At 35.3% G+C, this 22,572-nt stretch overlaps 1 protein-coding gene across 1 annotated transcript; it reads left to right on the top strand.

Annotated features, from left to right (window-relative positions):
* Window positions 1-741: 741 nt before the first annotated feature.
* LOC306865013 (XK-related protein 9-like) lies at window positions 742-4,971 on the top strand (the record flags this gene model as incomplete). The annotated part of the gene is made up of 4 exons (XM_079409341.1): window positions 742-1,048; window positions 2,505-2,932; window positions 3,577-3,764; window positions 4,328-4,971. Exons 2-4 carry the CDS (start codon window positions 2,637-2,639, stop codon window positions 4,969-4,971), a joined length of 1,128 nt encoding a protein of 375 aa, XP_079265467.1. The 5' UTR covers window positions 742-1,048; window positions 2,505-2,636.
* Window positions 4,972-22,572: the final 17,601 nt, after the last annotated feature.

Here is a 22,572-nt window from a genome sequence, read left to right as displayed (position 1 = left end):
ACACACACACACACACACACATGTTGGTTTTTGTGTTTTATGGGGACTCTCCATAGGCATAATGGTTTTTATACTGAACAAACTGTGTGTGCTATTGCCCTACACCTAAACTTAGCCCTCACAGGAGACTTTGTGCATTTTTAGATTGTCAAAAAAACACCATTTAGTATGTTTTTTAAGCCTTTTGAATTCAGGGGACATAGGCAGTGTCCTCATAAACCACCTTCATATTGTAATACCTCTGTCATACCCATGTCATTATACAAATTTGTGTCCTCATAAACCACATAAACATGCACACACACACACACACACACACTCACATCGTTCTAATAGGTTGACTATATATTATTCATTCTTTTCATAAAAACAGTTCTCACACTGAGATCAAACATTAATTGTGGATGCCCTGCTAATGTAAGATGGTGTTGTGGTGTGTATTCTGAATCAAGTGCTTAAACAAGAGTAAAAATGGAGAAAAGTAGCTTTCAATGACAAACCAAAGAGAATGTAATCAACCAAAAGAGACTCAATGACCCCAAAGACTTAAGACTTAACATGAAGTACAGTTATTTGGAACTCTGTTTCACTCTGTAAAACACGTAAAGCAGCATTTTTTTGTTCACACCAACAACAGCCAAACACACATAAACACAGCTCTTTGCCAGCATGTGGTTAGATGGTAGTTAAGTGGTAGTTTCAGATTGGGATCTCAGCAATGACCAGAATGTACGGTTATTTCCTGGTTTGAAAGAATAGGAAGGCTGAGGAGATTGAAAACTGTGAATATTATAGTTGTGAGAATGAAAGACATTTCTTCTGTATTCAAAGTCTCAGGGAATGAATGACTGCTGTATTTACTCATTGGTTCAGCCCTTGTATATATCTAAAGAAGTATTTGTGTGTGTATTACTTCACACAGTAACTGTAGGTTTAGTTCAGAAAGGGAGTGGTTTGCTCTGTCATATGAATTATGAGAAATCATATGGTCAAAACTAGAGACTCATCGTCACTGCTGATATGAGCAAGCAGAAGAATGGAAACTCTGGTAAGTTCTGAATGTTACTTCTAACAATTTGAACACTTGTTCTTGTTACTCTCTGTTACTGAGAGTAAATGTAAAATTAATATTACACCGGGAGCATAGTAAAGTGACAGTTTATGGCTTATCTCAAAACAACAGCATACTCACTGTATGATCATCGCTCACTGCTGGATAATGAAACTTAGCAAATGAATTTTGTCCTAATGTCAGATTTACTTCCCAACACGAAAACAGTAATTACTTGTTTTATGTACTTCCATGATGTTTGTTTTATGTACTTCCATGATAGTACTTAACAACTTGTTGCATTTATTATGTAAATTGCACATAGACCTGGGACCAGTTGCATAAACTTAGCCTCTTATTATATATATATATGGACCAAAAAAACCCAGTCATAAGTAGCATGGGTATATTTGTAGCAATAGCCAACAATACATTGTTTGGGTCAAAATTATAGATTTTTCTTTTATGCCAAAATTTATTAGGATATTAAGTAAAGATCATTTTCCATGAAGATATTTTGTTTATTTCCTACCTTAAATATATCAAAACTTAATTTTAGATTAGTAATAGGCATTGCTAAGAACTTCATTTGGACAACTTTAGAGGTAATTTTCTCAATAGATATTTTTGCATCCTCAGATTCCAGATATTCAAATAGTTGTATCTCAGCCAAATATGGTCCCATCCTAACAAACCATACATCAATGGAAAGACTATTTATTCAGCTAGATATAGATGATGTTTAAATCTCAATTAAAAAAAAATAACCATTATGACTGGTTTTGTGGTCCAGGGTCTCACACACGCACATTTTATTTTTATGTTTTTTTTTATGTTTTTATGGGGGTGCAAGTGAAAATGTGGGGCTATTATTAAATAGGCAATTGTTTTTAAAAATAGGTGCATATTTTGTACACATTACGTAATCATTAATCATGGGCAGTCGTGGCCTAATGGATAGACAGTTGGACTTGTAGCCCAAAGGTCATGGGTTTGAGTCTCAGGTCCGGCAGGGATTGTAGGTGGGGGGAGTGAATAACCAACACTCTCTCCACCCTCAATACCACGACTGAGGTGAGACCCTTGAGCAAGGCACCGAATCCCCAACTGCTCCCCAGGTGCCGCAGCAATGGCTGCCCACTGCTCTGGGTGTATGTTCACTACTGTGTGTACACTTGGATGGGTTAAATGCAGAGCACAAATTCTGAGTATGGGTCACCATACTTGGCCACACACCCCTTTCCTTTCCTTTTCATTGTGCAGTGACTTGTACTGGACAAAGTCCAGAACGTAAATAGATGATAGAAATACATTCAGATAATGTGAAAGTAATGAACACTTAAAGAACTGCATCAATACAAACATTACAAAAAATAATTTATTAATTCACAAATGCATGCTGTAAATTATTCTGCAATGTATTGATGTCCATATATTCTATCATTCAATACAGGTTGGATAAAGACATGAGGAGAACAAGTTAACCAGCTGTTCTGGTCTAAAGGAACCAAATGTCTGTCTACATATTCAGCATTAACCAGACAATTCTGCCATAAGCGTTCATCAAACGCCATAAATCATAATCATGACATCTGGAGAGAAACTTACTTGGTTTCGGTGGCTATGCACAGTTTTTGGATTCCTTTTTCATTTAGGAGACACTGGATCAGACTTCATGTTATCTGTGCAGTACTTCAGAGGTGGACATCTCACCTGGGCCATTCTGACTCTTGTGTTTGTTCTGGCTGGATCTGTATGCATACAGGCATTCAGCTATGCATGGTTCAAAGATGACAAGGAAAATTATGAAGATGATGGCATGGGTCTGTCCACTTGCCATCTGATCGGGATACATGTACTGCAGATAGGCATTTTTACAAGGTAACGTAATGCTAATTTATCATTTGAATCGATTTGAAATGTGATGACCTAATATTTCAAATATTAAAATGATAGTTCATCCAAAATAAAAATTCTGTCATCATTTACTCACCCTCATGTCATTCCAAACCTGTGTGACTTTCTTTATTCTGTGGGGAAAAAAAAGTTTTTGTCTATACAATGAAAGTCAGTGGGGTCCAAAACATTTGACTTTTATTGTATGGGGACAAAAAGATGCATTTTTTGTCTGCTTTTGTGTGTCACAGAAAAAAAGAAAGACATACAGGTTTAATATAATAAATAATTAAGACTTGTCTCTTAAATTAAATTAAGAAATGTCTCTTTTAAGCAGGCATACCCAAATCTGGCCCTTGGGTTCCAGTCTCCTGCTGAGTTTAGCTCCAGCCTTGATCAAACTCACCTGCCTGTAACTTTCTAGTGATCCTGAAGAACATCAGCTTGTTCAGGTGTATTTGATTAGGGTTGAAGCTAAATTCTGCAAGTGGACCTTTCAGGGTCAGAGTTGAGAACCCATGCTTTGAAATGAGGAGGAAAACAAATGAAAATGTAACATTCACACATTTGGTTAGGCTACTCATTAATTAATTATTTTTATTTATTTTTGGCCTATCTGTTATTCTAAGGTATCTCCATCTCCTGAAGAAGAGTTGTAAAGCCCTGCGTTCGTCACAGAAAGAGCAGTCACAGATTATCGGTCTTGCTACCGATCTTAGCATGCTCCGCATGTTTGAGACGTTCCTGGAGAGCATTCCTCAACTCATTCTGCAGGCTTATATCATACTGGAACACAACCATCGCTCTAATCTGCAATGTGAGTCCTGCACAGATACAATCGCTACATGCACATCTGCACATAAATCTAGTCATGATTTATCAGAAGAATAAGAATTCTGACAAATACACTACAATTTTTTTTTTTTAAAGAAACTAATAGATGTATTCAGCTTTAAAATGGGCAAAATTGACATTGAAGACATTTATAACAAACTCACTCAAATATAAGAAGTGTTAAGAATAACTTCCAAAGGAACTGTTATTCTAAATTATAATGATATTTCACTATATTACTGTTTTGAACTGTATTTTTCATCAAATAAAATGTTGTCTTCTTTGAAAAGCATAAAAGTTTTTACCAACCCCATACTTTTGAATGATAGTGTATGTTTTAATTCATTTTAAATAATAATAATAGCAGATATATCATTTAAAACCTAAAAAAATATTATATTAAAATGTTTGCTTGAAAGTGTATTTTTAACTGAGCCTTATGAATTTAAGGGTCACTTTGTGCCCAAATATGAATGTAGTAGGCCAATTATTTTGACCAATAATCAGACTGATTTGTTATTTAAAATTCTTTTCTTTTTTTTTAAGACATCAGCATGGCCCTGTCTTTTCTCACCATAGCCTGGGCCACGGTAGACTATCGTCGCTGTTTACGGCAATCTCTAACTCACCTTAACAACATGCCTTCTGGAATCCCAGCGGTCATATATCTGTCCTACAAAATCTTTACCATCACCCCTCGAATCCTCAGCCTCACGCTCTTCATCATGCTCTCCACCTTCAATACTGTAGCAATGGCCTGCATATGGCTGTTGGGAACCATCTGGGCATTCTTGGAGGAGACCAGCTTCTGCACGTCACGAGCCCTCGAACATCTTTATCGAGCCGTTGTTGGAGTTATTCTCATTTTTACCTTCTTTAACATTAAAGGAGAGAACACCAGAGTTCACATGACACTGTATTACATTCTCAATGTGTGTCAGAACCTTGCTGCACCCATTTTGTTGTTTCTGCTCAAACCGGAATCTAAACGGACTGACTACTTCCTGCCAATTATATTTTTTATATCAGTGTCAAATTTAATGGGCCTGGGTTTCCTGGGACTTTATTACAGCCTCCTGCACCCTCGTGGACCTGGCAGAGAGGAAATCAAAGTAGATGGAATGGACGAAATAGATGGAATGGCACATGAGCCAAAAACAACACGCTTACAGCATTTTTTGCAAATATAGTGTCGCTCATAAACTAATGAACTTGATTAACAAAAAGGTACATATTTATAGATATTTATGTTGGAATTGATAAAGTGTGAATGATGTATGTTTAACTGTTATAACATGTGAAGTGAAAAAAAAAAGTGAAGTGACATACTGCCAAGTATGGTGACCCATACTCGGAATTTGTGCTCTGCATTTAACCCATCCATAGTGCACACACACAGCAGTGAACACACACACACCGTGAACACACACCCGGAGCAGTGGGCAGCCATTTATGCTGCGGCGCCCAGGGAGCAGTTGGGGGTTCGGTGCCTTGCTCAAGGGCACCTCAGTCGTGGTATTGAGGGTGGAGAGAGCTCTGGACATTCACTCCCCCCACCTACAATCCCTGCCGGCCCGAGACTCGAACCTGCAACCTTTGGATTACAAATCCGACTTTCTAACCATTAGGCCACGACTTCATTGAACTTGTAAAAATGATGAATAAGCTTTCTACTGCCAATTTTTGCCTTCAGTTTATGTCACCCTCTCCCATATGTCCAATTTACAGTCCTAAAGTGATGAATAATGACAGAACTTGTGATTTTTTATCAAAAGGGCTTGAATAGAGTCTGTTGGGTAACTCCTCAAATCAATGCAACTGTTCACAATTGTTTAGCATGAAGTTATAATATGCATTCCTACTTTAAGTTTGTGGTTACTGAAAGGGGTTTTTTTTTTTTTGTAAATGATCATAAAAAGTCTGGGGTCATAAGATACTTTAAAATATTTTTAAATGAAGTTTAACAATGAATGCATGCCACTCACCAAGACATTAAAAACAGTAAAAACAGTCATTTGTGAAATATTAATACAATTTAAATGACTGTTTATATATATATATATATATATATATATATTAAACTGTAATTTATTCCTGTAATATATTTGATCATTACTCCCGTCTTTGGTGTCACAATTCTAATTTGCTGATTTGTGCTTAAGAAACATTTCTTATTATTATCAGTGTTGAAAATAATTGTGTGGCCTTATATTTTTGTAGAAACTGTTTTTTCAGGATAATTTGATAATTAGAAAGATCAATAGTACTGTCACTTTGATAATTTGATCAATGCATCCTTTTTGAATAAAAACATTAATTTCTTAAAAAAAAAAAAAAAATCTTACTGAGTCCAAACTTTTGAATGGTAGCATAATTCCACACAAACCAGAAATAGCACCTTGCTTCTGGTCAGTTTTCTGTTAGTAGTTCATTTACTACCATAAAAATAACACAAGATGGCACTGTTGTTTTACGCAAATCTTCTGAATGAAGTAGATTTGGTTGGCATCATGGAAACTTGTTAAAACATGAGCTGAGATTTAAAACATTTTGTAATAAAATAATTACTTTATTATTTGGCTGTCGTCTATGATACCAGGTAAAAACAAAACAGCAGGGTAAAAAAACATTTAATTCTACATAAATGTTACAAATACAAATTCAGAAAATAGGCTGGGATTGTAATTAACACTGATAATTTATTGCAACATTAGTTTAAAAATGTCCTTCACATGAATATGTCTGACTAAAGCAGAAAAATATGTGAACTTTGACCCTAATAATCTCTACAGAGACCGAGAAAGGCTGAGAGATCATGCATGTTGCCTGTTTCAGAGCTAATTGAAAGATAATAAACCAATCCAATTGTGTTTTGACTACCAGCTAAATATTGTGCAAGCCAGTGGAGTGAGGCAAGATTGAAAGAAGAAGAAAAAAGAGCTAAGATAAAGAGAGAGAGGATTCAAATAGAGAAGCGGTCACAGCATTTCCTCCGTGTGCCGTTCAGTGAACATCTGTGCTGAGGCGGTGAGCTCACATGCAGACAGACTGCAGATTTATTCAACGGTAGTAGCCTTTCAAATAAACATGAGTAGTGCTCTGGAGGCTGCAGGCCTTCTTTCTCATGTATACATACACACATACAGTGGCCCTGAAAGGTATTTGGACATTGTTTGGACATTTAATTCACACACAGCAAAAAAAAAAAAAAAAAACAAGGACATGGTGCTTAAAGGTTTTCTCTTCACCATTGATTTTTTTCCCTTCCAGTTTTAACCAATTTAATCATACATAAAATAGTTAGGGGTTCAAGACTATTTATTTAATTGTACTGTTTTGCCAGTCAAATAATTCCTGTTTTGTTCTAAAAGTGTCTAAAAAGTCATTTAAAAGTTGCAGAGATGTCAAAATTGGTGTGATGGTTCCAAAACCCCCCACTACTCAGGCACCCCCACATGCACCGGACACTAGGTGGTCCTATAATACAAAACAAAACAATTGATTCAAACAATTGATCGCAAATAAAATGAACTGAAAAGTGTCTATGGAGGCATTTATTAAATGTGGCATACGCTATTTCTTTTCACGCGAATCACATACGATTCTGTTGAGTTTATGAATGAAATTGGCCAATCAGAGGCGTCCAGATAAATCATCGCTGAAACGCTGGAGTTTTTTTAAGTGCAGGCGCTCTCTGTCTGAATTCTGACTGTACTTTTAGTCTTTATTTTATATTATTTTAATACTTTTCTTTTTAAATCTTAACAATAATATGACTAAACTACATCATAATAATGATTATTGCACATTAGTGCTAAAGTTTCGGAATCTGCGACCGATTGTTGAAATCTTTAAATTGATCTGTCAAAATTACAAGAAGTTCTTAAGATTTTCGTTTTTTACGATTTATGCAAGTTCAAACAGAAACACAGCAATAATGAAATATAAAGAAACAACAGTTAAACCATAACAACGGCCATGTATATGAGCGTGAGACCTGAGGCTATGGATTACAGTTAGGGCCTAATAAATAATGTTCATTTTTTCCCACAGACAGATCATTTCGCTTCATAAGAGCTCAATACACTGTATAGTGAGGATTTAGAATTGTATGACTCACCAAGGACCAGATCATGGTTTCAGCTAAAATTTTATTTACTGTTTTCCTGAAGAAAGAAAGTCACATCTTGAATGGCCTGAGGGTGTGTAAATAAACAGCAATTGTATTTGTTTATATTTTTGTGTCTCCTATTCCTTCTAGCATACGAGAGAGAAAGATTCCTACTTGGAGGTTCTTATCTTTTCAGGTAATAAAAAATGGACTCATCAGTGTTTGTATACCTCCACAGGTATTTGTCCAGATATTTTACAAGACCAATACTGTTATGATATAAAGCCATGTAAAAAGCAGGACAAGTACATTTTCTATTGATTTATTGATCTTGCACATGCAAGTTGTAAATGAAATTGTTTATAGGCCTACTGAGTGAGCAGGATTAAATAAAATGCTGTGTAATTGACACTTTTGCCACAAATCCTTTTAGATCTCATAGTTTTAAATCCATGTAAATGTAGATAGATTGACTTGAAGTAAAAATGCATACAATTCATTATAGTTTAACAAAGTGTAATAAAGTCTAGTCTAAGTGTAATCAGTTTGCAAAGAAATCTGTGATCTCCAAAATGAAACATTTGTTTGGGCATGACATGATTGCATGTAATAAAAGGAAGACACATTATTATTTATCTCTTGAAATATAGTACATAGAATAAAACTTCTAAAGACTTTTATTTATATTTGTAAAAAGCCATTTGTGCTTGGACCCCGATAATTGCTGCTTGTGGCTCTCTTTGCCATTCATTTTCAGGTTATTTTTGCAGCTCTTTTTAAATATTGAGAGATCTGATCAGCTATTAGGATACAGAAGCTACTTAAAGTCAGCATGACTTTAGTCAACCCCAGAGCGATCCCCGTATCGACTTTTGTTGGCCTCGCCTCAGATTCTGATACTGCAGCACCGTGGTGCTTCGATTGGCCTGGCATAGCCGGTGCCTCTGGGCGCCGATGAGGAAAGCCGCTTGTGACCGCAGTACGAATGAATGAACGCCACCCCTCTCTGGATGCGCAGCACAATTTTTGTGGAGAACCAGGTGCTAAATGACTCACAGATGACCTTATTCTGGGTCAAGGTGGGCGAGTAAGGGTGGCAGGGCCCCCAGTGGACCCTGGAATCTGAGGCGAGGCCAACAAAAGTCGATACGGGGATCGCTCTGGGGTTGACCAGTGGCGTGGTTCTCTAGAGGCCGCGGTTGGTTGAGTCAGGAACCCTGGCTTAACAGTGGGAGGCCTGGATTCGCATGGTGCATGGGCAGGTGTCTTGCCCTGGAGGAGAGGTGGCCAGGGAGGAGCGAGGGCGAGGAAGATAGACAGGGGTCTAGAGGGCAACATTGGGTGTGTCCTGTGTCCCACCCACCACGACCTTACAGGACACACCCTAGTCCTAACTCCAAGTGTTTCCCCTGGGGTGAACTGACAGCCTCACCCAAATTTTCAATTTTTTGTAAATCTTACTTGTTGGCGACTCTTCTGTCTGTTGTGGTCGATTCTTTCTGAAGACAATCACATACCTGCAGAAGTCTTGACGTGATATTGTAGAGATGTTGTGTCACTCGCTGGTGTGTGTACAAATTTAAATGTGATTTACCAATTCAAGTATTCATTTCAGTTTGTGAGAAATTAACTCGTTTGACAACTAATACCCAAGCTTAAAGCTTGTCTTATTTAACTGTATACTTTTTGTTGGTTTTCATTTAAAATCTTGTTTGTGAGTGACTTGTCATCTGCCACGGTCTCTTCTTTCTTAAGACAAAGGTATGCTTGCAGAAGCATTGAGTTGATATTGGAGAGATGTTGTTTTACACACTGCTGAGTGTTAATGGAAATGTGATTTATATTATATTTTTAAGGATTCAGTTTGAAATATCTAAGTTATCTGATAAATATACTTATATCTATGCTTTTAACTTACTCTCATGGTTAACTGAAGTACAAGCTTTTCTGCTTTCATTTAAAATCTTACTTGTTGGTAACTCTTCTGTCATCTGCTGTGGTCTCTACTTTCTGAAGATGATAACATGCCTGCAGAAGTCTTGATCTGATATTGTAGAGATGTTTTTTAAACACTTTACTTGAAGTCCTAGTCCTTGTATCTTGTACTTTTCTTAACTGAGTCTGTGTGGCCAGGAATTCTAAATTCCATGATGTCATAATGGGTGAAAGCTGATTGGTTGAGAGTATCTCTGTGTCAGGGTGATGAATTTAAAGACAGTGTTTATTAATTATGTGGGTTTTTTATGCTCTTGGCTCCTGGTTTTCATGTAGCATAAACATTTCCTAATAAAATATGTTCTGCTTTCCTCAAGAACCTTCAGAATTATGGGATATTGATACACTGTACTGTCCACTTTTCCAGCATTGTTTTTCTGTGGCAGTGGGGTCTTTCCATTGACTGTTCTCTGATGCACTGATGTGTTTCTCTAGACAACACTCAACATATCTTTTCACAGAATTTTAATGTCTAAAAAACGGAAGTGAACAACAAAATGGCAAGATTTATTTCTACTTGCTAGAGCTATATGCATTAATACAGATTTCTCTATTTGGTTTCAAGTCTGATTCATTTTCAAAATAACTACGTTGTCTGTGTTTATGAAAGAAATGATCTGTCACAAATTTGTAAATTATACAAGGAATCTGCTAACTTCGTACATTCCAAAAATAAAATGTAACAATAGGGCTGATATATTAGTAGACATATCACTCAACACAACACAAAACTAATCTGTGTATTCCAGCTGAAGTTAACTTTAAATTGATTGTGAAAACATGCTATCGTAATGTGAATTTTTTTAGGTCTAAAAATGTAATTAGAAGAAATCTGAGATCCTCAAAAATGAGGAGACATGAATCCTTACTGTTGACCTCTGTTATTTATTCTCTGTATTCTTTGTTGTCTGCTGTCTGTAATGCAATTCTTTCTGTCCGTTTGTAATCAAGGGTAGATGATTTTGTGCTTTGCCGGCTGAATCCAGGATCCAGTATCTGATTGGTCTGGCCTGAACAAACACTTCCAGTTTGCTCAGACACAATTGTGACTGAAACAATTCCCATAGACAACAAAATATGTCTTATATGGTATGTAACTGTATGTGAGACTCTGGATGTTAGGTCTTTTCACTTGTAAGTTTAAATGACTTTTATCTGTTTATATTTTTATTATATATTTTAGGCTATAGTTTATATATTTTACACATAATTTATGTTAAAAAAATAGGCCTGATGCTTGGCTATTGACATTATTCAGTCAGGAAGATAAATTAGTTTGAACTGAAATACTTGTTTGTATTTGAATGTTTCAATAGAACTATGATGGATTAAGTTAGATTTTCTAAAATGGGGCAAGTTACTCTACACTACAGTGTCATTTATCAAATCAATCAAAAAGCCTTTAGAAAATCAGCACTTTCTAATAAAATAGAAGTACTGATAGCAGTGTATTTTGTGTTTCAGCTCTGGAGCAACTGTATAACGAAGACAGTTGAGCAGTGGACATGCACTTGTATTTAGGGACACACTCCTCCCAGTCCTCATGGGTCTTTGTGTCATAACATAGCAATCTGTTTATCAAGGTTTGTACCTTAATGTTTATCTCATGACCAGCTGTGCCAGATTATTGATAATTAAATTACATTCATTTTCATTCTTTGAAAGTTTTTTTTTTTTTATAAAAGATGAACACAAACATTAGCCTATAATAGGTTTTTTGTTGTTCTTGTGAAGTGAAACAGTCAAAAAAACAAAAAAAAAAAAACGAAACAATACAACATTATTATCTGTAATCCAAAGTGTTAAATCATGCCTCTACGGCAGAAATATCAGAAACAGCCCTGAATGCCAGATCCTGTCAGAAAATATCAGTTTTGTCTGCTAACAGAACAATTAGTCAGCAAAGTTCAACACCCAAAACCCATTAACAACAAGTCTTGTCTGGTACCCAAAACTGCGCTAACAGTCTTCTATCAGCCAAGAAGTTGACTGAGCAAAGCCAGAGAAGAGCAGAAGCAGGAGACGAAGTGATGATGATAAAAAAGGTTTATTGGGAGTTTATTGAATAATCTTGGTTGTGTGGTTCAATGCTCAGACTTCATCTGACCAGCACAAATCCAACAAGTATTATTATACCACAACAACATCCTGTGACGTTAAAAACCGTGATATGGAGACATTCTTTTCCCTCTTACTCATGAAAACAAATATCCCCATGAATGTCTTGATCAACAAACTGTGGCTGTGTTTGAAATGGCACACTAGCTTACTGCTTACTGCCCAGTACACGGTGCATACTACCTACTATTTTTAAAACATTAAACACTAAACATTAATTCAGCACAGCTGTCGAGGCTGCAAAAATAAATAAATGTGCTAACCTTTCATTTTACAAAGGCTTGTTAATAAGGGTTCATTTTAGTAAGCAATGCTATATTGCCCAATGGAACTCATAATTAATGAACTTTACATATTGGGCAGAACTGATCAACACTGAGCTGTCTTTAACTGAACAATGATATTATTTGCTTTTTGTGGAAAAGTGATATATTGTACTTACATTAAGTGCAATAGTGCAAAATTCAGTTTACACTAAAATAGCATTTTCTTTAGCAATGGGCTTAGTGTAAATAGTTGTTAGATGGCAGATATTTATACCTCAGTACTGTAGTACATTATAAAACTGTATGTAACCACATACTGAGTGTAAATGACCATATTTATTAATATTATTAAATGCATGCTACCTAATTGGGATTAAGTCTTCCCTACACTTAAACATACCCAATAAACACTTTTTATTAATGAGGCGTTTTATTTCCTCTTTTCAAGTATTTCCTTTATTTTTATTGAAAATAAATGCTGTTCTGATCTGATATAAAAGGAGAAGAACTCAAATGCAATGCATTAAGTTAAAATAAAACTTGACTAACTAGATAAATGTGTGCTAGTGTTTCTGCAGAGTGTGGAGGCACCGGCGTCATTTTTTCCTGATAACAGTGGGAACAACTTAAAATCCACTATCATTTTTGCTCATACAGATCAAAGTAATACATCAATCGAAAATGTCAAGGGTCTATTTTTATTTGTGTACACTCGCAATATCCACAAGACGTGCTTTTGGACATGCTTTCAACAAAACTCCTTTAGTTGGGACAGCCCTAATATTCATACATCAAAATATTCTGGGGCCACACCTGGGGCCAAAAATTACCAACTATTTTGTTCTGTCCTAATAATATTAAAAATCTATTTGTCAAGATACTAGGTATGATTAATTAATTATATTGCTGTCCGTTACAATAAAGAGACAACAAAGAGTCTCTGTAATATATATATATATATATATATATATATATATATATATATATATATATATATATATATATATATATATATATAATATTTCCATGGAGACACACTTATTTAGTGAAATGAATAATAAAAACAAAATAGTTATGTGCTAATGAAGGTCATAAGCATCCACAGCCCAATTATTAGTTTTTTTTTTTTATAAAATGTTGTCTCAGTAATATGACAATTATCTTCATATAAAAACAACATAAATCTTTATACATCCTGATTTAAATAGCAAAATGTGAAATGATTTAGAAGCAAAAATGTGTGGGTCAGGTTTACTTGTGCAAACCAAATGTCCCCTCAGGAATAATAAAACCTTATTACCTTTGCGAAAACTAGCTAGGAAAAAGCTAATCAATATATGGACCACGGTGGCTTCATTAAACGTAATTATAATAAAATTAATGTAGAGGTATTTAAAAACATGCTTCAATCCTGAGATTTTGTTTTCTATGTTAAGCATATTATTATATAATCTATTATACATTTATATTATACAAATGTGTTTAAATGTGCATTTAAATGTATTTAGTTGTTTATTTAGCTATTTAATTATAAATTGGAAATAATTTAAATTCATACATTTCAGGAAGTTTCAGCTAATTTTTTTAGTTCCGTGTTTTCTGATAAGCAGAAGAAAACCCATATATTATATTATATTATATTATATTATATTATATTATATTATATTATATTATATTATATTATATTATATTATATTATATTATATTATATTATATTATATTATATTATTATACATTTGAATGCATTTAAATGAATACATTTCTGGACGTTTCAGCTCATTTTTATAGTTAATCAGTGTTTCCAATGAACATAATTAGTCATATATTTGTTAATATGCTTCACAAAACCTACACTGTAAAAAAAAAAAAAGTTGAGCCAACTTAAAAGTTTAAGGCAACCAGCTTCAGCAGATTTTTGAGTTTTCACAACTTCTTATTTTAAGTTTGTGACAACAAAAAGTTGAGAAATTTCCTAAAAAATAAGTTGAGAAAACTCAAAAATCTGCTGAAGCTGGTTGCCTTAAACTTTTAAGTTGGCTCAACTTTTTTTTTTTTTTTTACAGTTTAGGTTATAGAGAAAATGATCTTACCTAGTGAACAATTAAAATTGAACTGACTTAAATGTAATTTAACTTGATAATTTCATATAATTGGTAAGTTATAAGTCACCTAATGAACAAATTAAATTGAGCTGATGATATAATGGATTAACTTAATTTAAATGTAATATTTTGACAATAAAACTATTATGTACATACAGTAGATAGTTGTACTATGTTGCACTCACACAGATCAGGCTTTGTTTTGTCTGGTGAGTCAATCAAGACAGCTTAACCGCTGACTGTCTCCCTGATTCACTCCAGTCTATTTTTGCTTTTCTTATTGCCATTTCCTGTAAAAGCCCGTCAGAAATGGGCCATACAGCATACACTCACCACAATTTGTCCAAGCACAATAAAAGTGGAGAGCCAGTCTGTTGCGGATGGTGGATGGCTGTTTCCCATTACAGCTTCAAAGTCCATATAAAGTCCATGATTAATGTGTGCTTGAGATGCGGCGTGTCTTTAATTATTATGACTTGACTTGTGGCAGCAAGCACAGATACATTAGCGGCAACAGTAATCTGTAAATGTCGACACAGGCTGGATTCTGACACTGGAGGTTTTGCCTCATAGCTGGAGAATTCACTGGAATGGGACGGCTGGAGCGATCAGTGTGGTACATAAGGGCACAGGTCCTTTAATCACGGCACACATGCTAACAAATTAGGCCCGGCAGTGACAGATTGGCAAAAGAGGAAAGTTTAATTAAATCCAATCCCTTGCTTTCTAATCATAGAGTGGCACTACAGTTCTTTAAATAAAGTCCACATGCTTGTTGGTGCTGTTTTTCAAAATTCACCATTAAACAATGGTTTGTTGCGCCAGTGGCAGCTGGAATTTAGCAAGGGGCATTTTTGTAAAGCAGGCTGCATTTGGCATATGTTCAGTGAGGGGACCGTTGAGAGAGGAAAAGCAATCTGCGTTGTAGCTATGGTGAGGTCAGTCATTACCAGAGACCTGACACTGCCTGTTTTCATATGCCGGAGAAGCAAGGCAAAAGAGCCCAGCGCTCAAGATGGAGCGCCGAGGTGGGCTATGTCACAAACCACACATACACACACCTGGAACTCATTCATGGATGTTAAAGATCACATACATGTAGGAACGGGAACACACACAGGCATGGTTGCATATATACATGCACATGTGAACTAACACATGCGCTTCTATGCAGCTACTTTTAGAGAGAATTATGAGGGAATATGATTGTGCTAGATGACTACATCAGCTCTGTCAATCACATTTGGGTTTGATCTTGGAAAATAGGGATCATTAATTAATTGAAAATCATTTTGAAAAGAAAAACATTTAAATGACGCCTTTTATGTATAATGGCAAAAGGATCCTAATAGTGGAATAAATGAAAACAAATGTCTGCCCTTGGCTGCGTAAATGGTAAATGAAAAATAAAACGTACATGACTCTAAATAGGTTTATTTTCTCTTGGTAATGAACAATGTTGAGAATAGGGTGTGTTTACATTAGAACCAGCATTAATTGATGGTTACTTTGGTATATTTGCTTCATGAGCCAAATTAAACTCTGAATGTATTATTGCAGGTTAATTCTGTTGGCAGAGATCAGCTTTTAAATAGAGAACAGTGACGTTCCCAAGGAACTGTTCAGCTTATAAATCAGTTGGCTTTCAACATACGATTTAAAATGAATGGAAGAAAAAAATGAAACAGAGTGAATAAAATATTTGGCCTGTGGCTTGGTCTTTTTGGAACAGGGTATGTTACCCCACAGTAACAACTAGTTTCATGGAATGTTTCAAACGGTTATGAAGTTAATAGAATTGACCCATTCACCTTAAAAACAATGACATATTGCTGTCCACACCAATGTCTGATAACGTTCTTTATTCAACAGTTCTTCCTTGAATCTGATTAGTTGTATAGTAATTTTCAAAATTTACATTTTGAGAAGCAGCTTTACTGAAAATCATGATGTTAATGTTTAAAATGTCTAAAGGGAAAGTTCACCCAAAAATGAAAATTCTGTCTTTCTCACCCTCATGTCGTGGCAAACCCGTAAGACCTTCGTTAATCTTCGGAACACAAATTAAGATATTTTTGATGAAATACGAGAGCTTGCTGACCCTGCATAGACAGCAATGCAACTGATACGTTCAAGGCCCAGGAAGGTAGTAAGGACATCATTAAAATATAACAAAAATAACAAAAACAATTTTTTCCTCTTCCATGTCAGTCATACCTGCACATTCACAAGAGTATCATGACGCATGCGTGTGGTGCTGCTGATGCAGGAACCGGCATTCTGACGTAGAACCCGGACGCGCTGTGCCTTGTTTACAAGCAGAAGAAGACACACACGTGCGTTGTGGTACTGTTGTGAATGTTTTTTTCTCGTGGTTATACGTGGATTATGGTTAAACTGCTCTGAAAATTAATGAGTTTTACGGGTTTGGAACGACATAAGCGTGAGTAATTAATGACAGAATTTTCATTTTTGGGTGAACTATCCCTTTAAATTCTTAATGCCTTATACGCTCTATTTATTGGCACCAATGGTTCCTCCAAGAACCTTTATTTTTTTCATTCCACAAAAGGTTCTTTATAGTGGAAAAAGGTTCTTTAGATTCTTAAAATATTCTTCACACTAAGAAAAAATGGTTCTTTTGAGAACTGTTCACTGAAAGGTTCTTTGGGGAAACAAAAGTGGTTCTTCTATGGCATCACTGTGAAAACCCCCTTTTGGAACCTTTATCTTTAAGAGTGTAGTCGCATTTAACAGATTAAAGCTGGGCAATAATATAGTTTATTTCATGACAAAACAAGCAATCAAGCATTTGAGATATGTATATAATATATCACCCTACTCAAGTATAATATATGTATGCAGATGAAGTTGGATATGCTTATATACAAATTTACATGAAGAGCTGAGCAAAAATATAGTATATATTTTGCAGCAAAATAAAAAAAGTACTTTTAATATTTTTTGTAAAACTCCAAGATATAGTAACTTGATATTTTATGTAAAGTAAATTAGTGTTTGCACTTTATTTTACAGTATGTGTACTTACATGTATGTGCAGTGTACCTACCTGAGAAAGTACTGCAATATAAGGAAAGTACATGGTGTAGGGTTAGGTTAAGGGGGAGGTTCAGGGTTAGTATCTAGTTATTAGTTATTGTAATAACTAATAAGTACATAGAATGTTCATGAGTAACAGGATTGCAAAATAAAGTGCTACCACCTGATTTTGTACAGTAGGTCCAGCATTGGAACTCTTAAGTACAGTGTCAATTATGTTTTGGAAATTGTGAGTTTGATGAACCAAGCAGTGGAAGATGTTGTCATGATCCACAACATTAACTTTAACATGTTGCGCTGTCAGAAAGCAGCATGGTGGTTTTGGAGCAATTACCTGGCCGCTGCACATCATCAAACGCGCTGCACCGCAGGCACTCAAAAACTGACCATAAAAGAGGAAGAAATGAGTCAGAGGAAAGTCAATTTGTATAATCCTAATTTAGGTGATGCTGGTTTAGTGTTTCAAGAGTGATGCCAGCCTGGGCAGCACACGACAGAGGCCTGTGTCTCCTGGCCCCGTCCCAGTCACCTCGCTCACAGATAGAAAACAGAAGCTATGTTTTTGTTGTGCAGGCTCCTGCGGTGCATAAGCAAGATGGATGTTATAGTCGTGCCTGTTTATTTGTGTAGTCTGAAGGCATAAGGAAGAGTTGCTGTATGCACACGGACCTCTGATTTGGTCCGTCTATACAATCAACATCTAAGCAAGATTGCAAATTATGAATGAGGAATGAACTGGAGAGAGAAATTGCCCAGTGCAGAGCAGAATTGCTGAAGCTAGTCTTGATTATGATGACTACGTCATGCCGCCTTGTTTATTCTCTTACATCATAGCTCAACTCAAAACGGCCTGGCTACGGAAACCATCAGTCGCAAGCTTTCTGTTTTGAATTTGCGCTGTAGTCCTGTGCTTGATTTCTGGGTAGCAGGGTTGATGAATGCTTAATATCATAGTCTGCCCATTTACGGGGTGTAACGATGTTGAATTGAGAGAGCAAAGGGAATATATTTCTCTTTATGCAAAGTAAGTCCAAAACATCCAGTGCAAAACTGATGATCTGTGGCTTGGGGTGGTAAGTGTCCATTTTCGTCTAAAAATAGTGCTGGGGTCCATTTCTCTGTTCTAAGCTTTGAAGAACTGTGACTTCCCACATTCACTACTGCACTGTACCAAGGTCCAAGGACAGGCTCTGGAGACAAAAAGGTACGAATGAAAGGGGAAATTAAAATCATTTTGATATAGTGAGGCATGGGGGGGGGGGGGTATTTTACAGTAATGTCCAAATGACTGTACATTATCATATAAAACCCCATAGGAAAATCTTGAAGGAACCAGCAGTCTTCCGGGTTCCGACGTCATACCTGCACTATTCTATTAGGATATATCAGACCATGAAATGCCACAATTGACAATCAGAATCAAGTGTTTCAGAAAGCTGTGTTGTAATAAGCGTATAGTAAAAAAAGTATAAGACAGAATTGATACTCAGGCTTGATGGTGGTCCCAAGTTAAAGGAGTGCTCATTGTGGGGGTTTAATAAAACAAAGCATTTCACTGAACACAGCAGACAGGGGCGGAACACATATTTGTCTTCATTTGTTGTAACATTTGGGAAGATTTTGAGTGCAGACGTGTTGAAATGCAGATGACCCTGAGGAATGACAGTGAAAGGAAATGACTTTGAGATAAATGCTGACAGGGAAGGAACTATAAACGTAAAACATAAAAAACATTTGGAAGAAGACATAAAGCACATATGCAACTAGTTTAGCGAGTGATGTTGTCTTTCATTCTTTACAAGTCCATTGTGTATCTGCCTTCTATCAAGATCATGTCATACCTCATCCGTCTCTCTTTCTCCATGTCTAGATCAGGTCTAAACACTGAATTATGAAAAAGATGCAGTGTGGACTTATAGTGTGTGACTCCTCTTTGATGCTGGGTGTAGTGAAATTTGTTCTACATTAAGCCGGTGATAATCTGATTATGGACTGCGATCCATTAAGTCTACTGTTAAAATGCACCGTGCACTAGTTTTGAACTCGATACAGGGACGAAACTCGAGAGGCACTGTGAAACATTAAAGGCTCTTTGATGTAATATTTAACCCATCTGCACTAGAGGGGAGAGCTACATAAAATGTGCTTGGGGCCGTGGAACTGGGCGATGTGAGAAATGGGATGTGTGATTCTCTCTTGTCCGGAGTCGTGCAAAAGCATGAAACAGCAGACTACGCTGCGACCATTAGCTCGTCGCACTTTTATTGGGGCAATAAAACTAAAATCCTTCTTGTCTCACCAGGGAGTGAGAAAAAAAACATATTTTCACAAGACAGCGAAAAGGAGGAGGAGCGAGATCGCTGTCATTCCCTGCGTCAGGTAACAAATGAATGCATTTTCTTTTTACTCTGCTCTGTAGTGATGACCTGGACAGTGTTGCTTTGGTTCAAATTAAATTAACCTTGATTTTCTTGATTCTCTTGACTGTGTGATAAACCACTTAAGTATATTTTATCACATATTTTTATACACATTTTGGCATAAAAAGCATCTCAATAATAAAATTATTTAGCGATTTTTTATTTTTTTTTACGCAAAAGTCATCGACATCAACCAATGGCGTAAGTTTGGGGCGGGTCTATCTTTTTGTCCAACAAATAGTCAATGGGGACTGTAGTGCAAAATAAATAAATAAATAATAGTGTTGTCAAATCGATTAATTGCGATTAATTGTATCCCAAATAAAAGTTTGTGTTTACATAATATATGTGTGTGTACTGTGTATATTTATTATGTATATATAAATACAGTCACATGCATGTATATGTTTAAGAAAATGTTGTTTATATATTAAATATATTTATATATAAAATTATATGAATATAAATATATACATGTAAATACATGTAGCCTAAATATTTTCAAAATATATACTGTTTGTGTGTGCTTTTATATATACATAATAAATACACAGTATATGCACATGAAAATGTTTGACAACACTAATAAACACAGACACGTGTATATGTTTAAGAAATATGTGTGTGTGCGTGTGTGTGTGTGTGTGTGTGTGCGTGTATTCACATTTATATATGAGTTATATTTTACATAAATATAAATATATATTACATATATTTCTTAAATATATACATGTGGGTGTGTATATATATATATATATATATATATATATATATATATATATACACATACACATGTAAACAAACTTTTATTTCAGATGCGATTAATCCATTTGACAGCACTAATAAATACGTAAATGTGTAAAAGTCATACCTTTCACAATTGAAAGATAAATGTAAAACTGTTAATTTAAAGCAAAGATCAAACAAATTTGGAGATGTTTATTTTGTACAGATTTAATTAAAAAGTCATTCAAATGCAATTTTTACATTTAATTGAATGTACCACTCCTATGATGAACATTTCTCAATTAAAATTCATTGTCATATTTTAATTTGAACTTTTGTTTAAAATTATTTCACAGTATTTAATATATATATATATATATATATATATATATATATATATATATATATATATATATATATATATATATATATATATATATATATATATATATAAACAACTTAGAACATGCATTTTAAATGAGATTTTTAAATGATTTACATCTCTTTATCTTGGATGCTCTTTGTCATTGACCCTTGTATCACATGCCATGGTGTAAAAGATGACTTTAGTCTTTTTAGATTAGAGCTAAAACAAACTTTGTTGTTGTGTCTAGAGAAATGTTAGTCATTGCAGCAAGCTCTCTCTTTTACAGACACATTCTCGAACCTCAGAATGCACACTACATGTGTACCGGATGATGTTGTAAGTGACTGGTCTTAGTGGGACTTCTGCAAGGCATTGCTATTCAGGAATGTAATACAACAAAAGAACCCTCATAATCATCCCAAACAGTCCACACACGGCTCAGACTTAAACTGGGCTTAAAGTCTTTTCCCCTGATTTTGCCAGGAAATGTAGTGGCATGGATCCATGGTGAGACAAAACACAACCATGATATCACTCCAGCCTCAAAAATCCAAACAGTTCCCTTATTAGCATACATTCCGCACTAAGCATTGTGAATAATAATGTTTTCTGTCTCCTACAGCAGGCAATCGGGCTCTGACCACCGGCAGACAGCAGCCAAGTAAAATACCAGTAAAGAGAATGACGGTCAGAGCACCTCAATTAAATGGGTTTGCTCATGTGCAGGACTCGCCAAAAGGACTCAAGCTATAATTTGAATGAAAAAATGGTTTAATGCTGAACAAAGCCACAAAACATGGGGAAAGTACGACGAAAACACTGTGGAGTCTGAATGGTGCCGGCTGGGTGAGAATGATTAAAAAGCTTTTAGAGTTTCTCATGTTTGGATTGCTACACTAAACATCGATGGTGTCTAACAGGACAGAAATGAAAGTTGTGTGTGCAGAGAATATCGGTGGGCTCATTCAAATGCACTCAGAAGTGTGTCTGAACAGTCCTTTCACATTATTCTTCGCTCTCACAATTTCACAACTTAAAGAAATAGTTTTGCAATTAAAAAAAAGTTTTAATTTGAACTTCATTTCAAACCCTTCTGACTTTCCTTTTCTGTGAATCGAATAAAATTTCTAAGAATCTAAATGTTTTTCTTTTTTCGTGCAATTAAAATCAATGAGCACTGGAGCTTTGAAACATCAAAAGGCATAATAAAAGTATCATAAAGTTACTCCATATGATTTTCCTATATTCACTGATTCACTTCCAGAAGAATCAGATTCCATAAAATTACTGTAAAATTAAGATGTTAGCTGATCAGATCTATTTGAACTGAAGATTATGATCCATTAATGAAATAAATGTTTTGTGTGGCTTGAAAGGAGCTTGACAGACCCAGTTCACATTCACAATACTCAAATAGTGGACAGGATATTCCTTAAAAATTTTCCATTTGTTTGCATTTTTAGTTTTTCTTTTTTTTTCATGCAATTAAAATCAATGAGCCCTGAAGCTTTCAAACATGAAAAAGCAACATAAAAGTTTCTTAAAAGTACTTAATGTATTACAATCACTGATCATCTTCCCTTCCAGTGAGCTGCTACCAGATCTATGTAAACCAAAGAATCAGAT

The sequence above is a fragment of the Barbus barbus genome (assembly GCF_936440315.1).
Source record: "Barbus barbus genome assembly, chromosome: 46".
Lineage (NCBI taxonomy): Eukaryota > Metazoa > Chordata > Actinopteri > Cypriniformes > Cyprinidae > Barbus > Barbus barbus.
The sequence above is the reverse complement of the archived record's forward strand: the minus strand, read 5'-3'. Positions and strand labels throughout refer to the sequence as shown.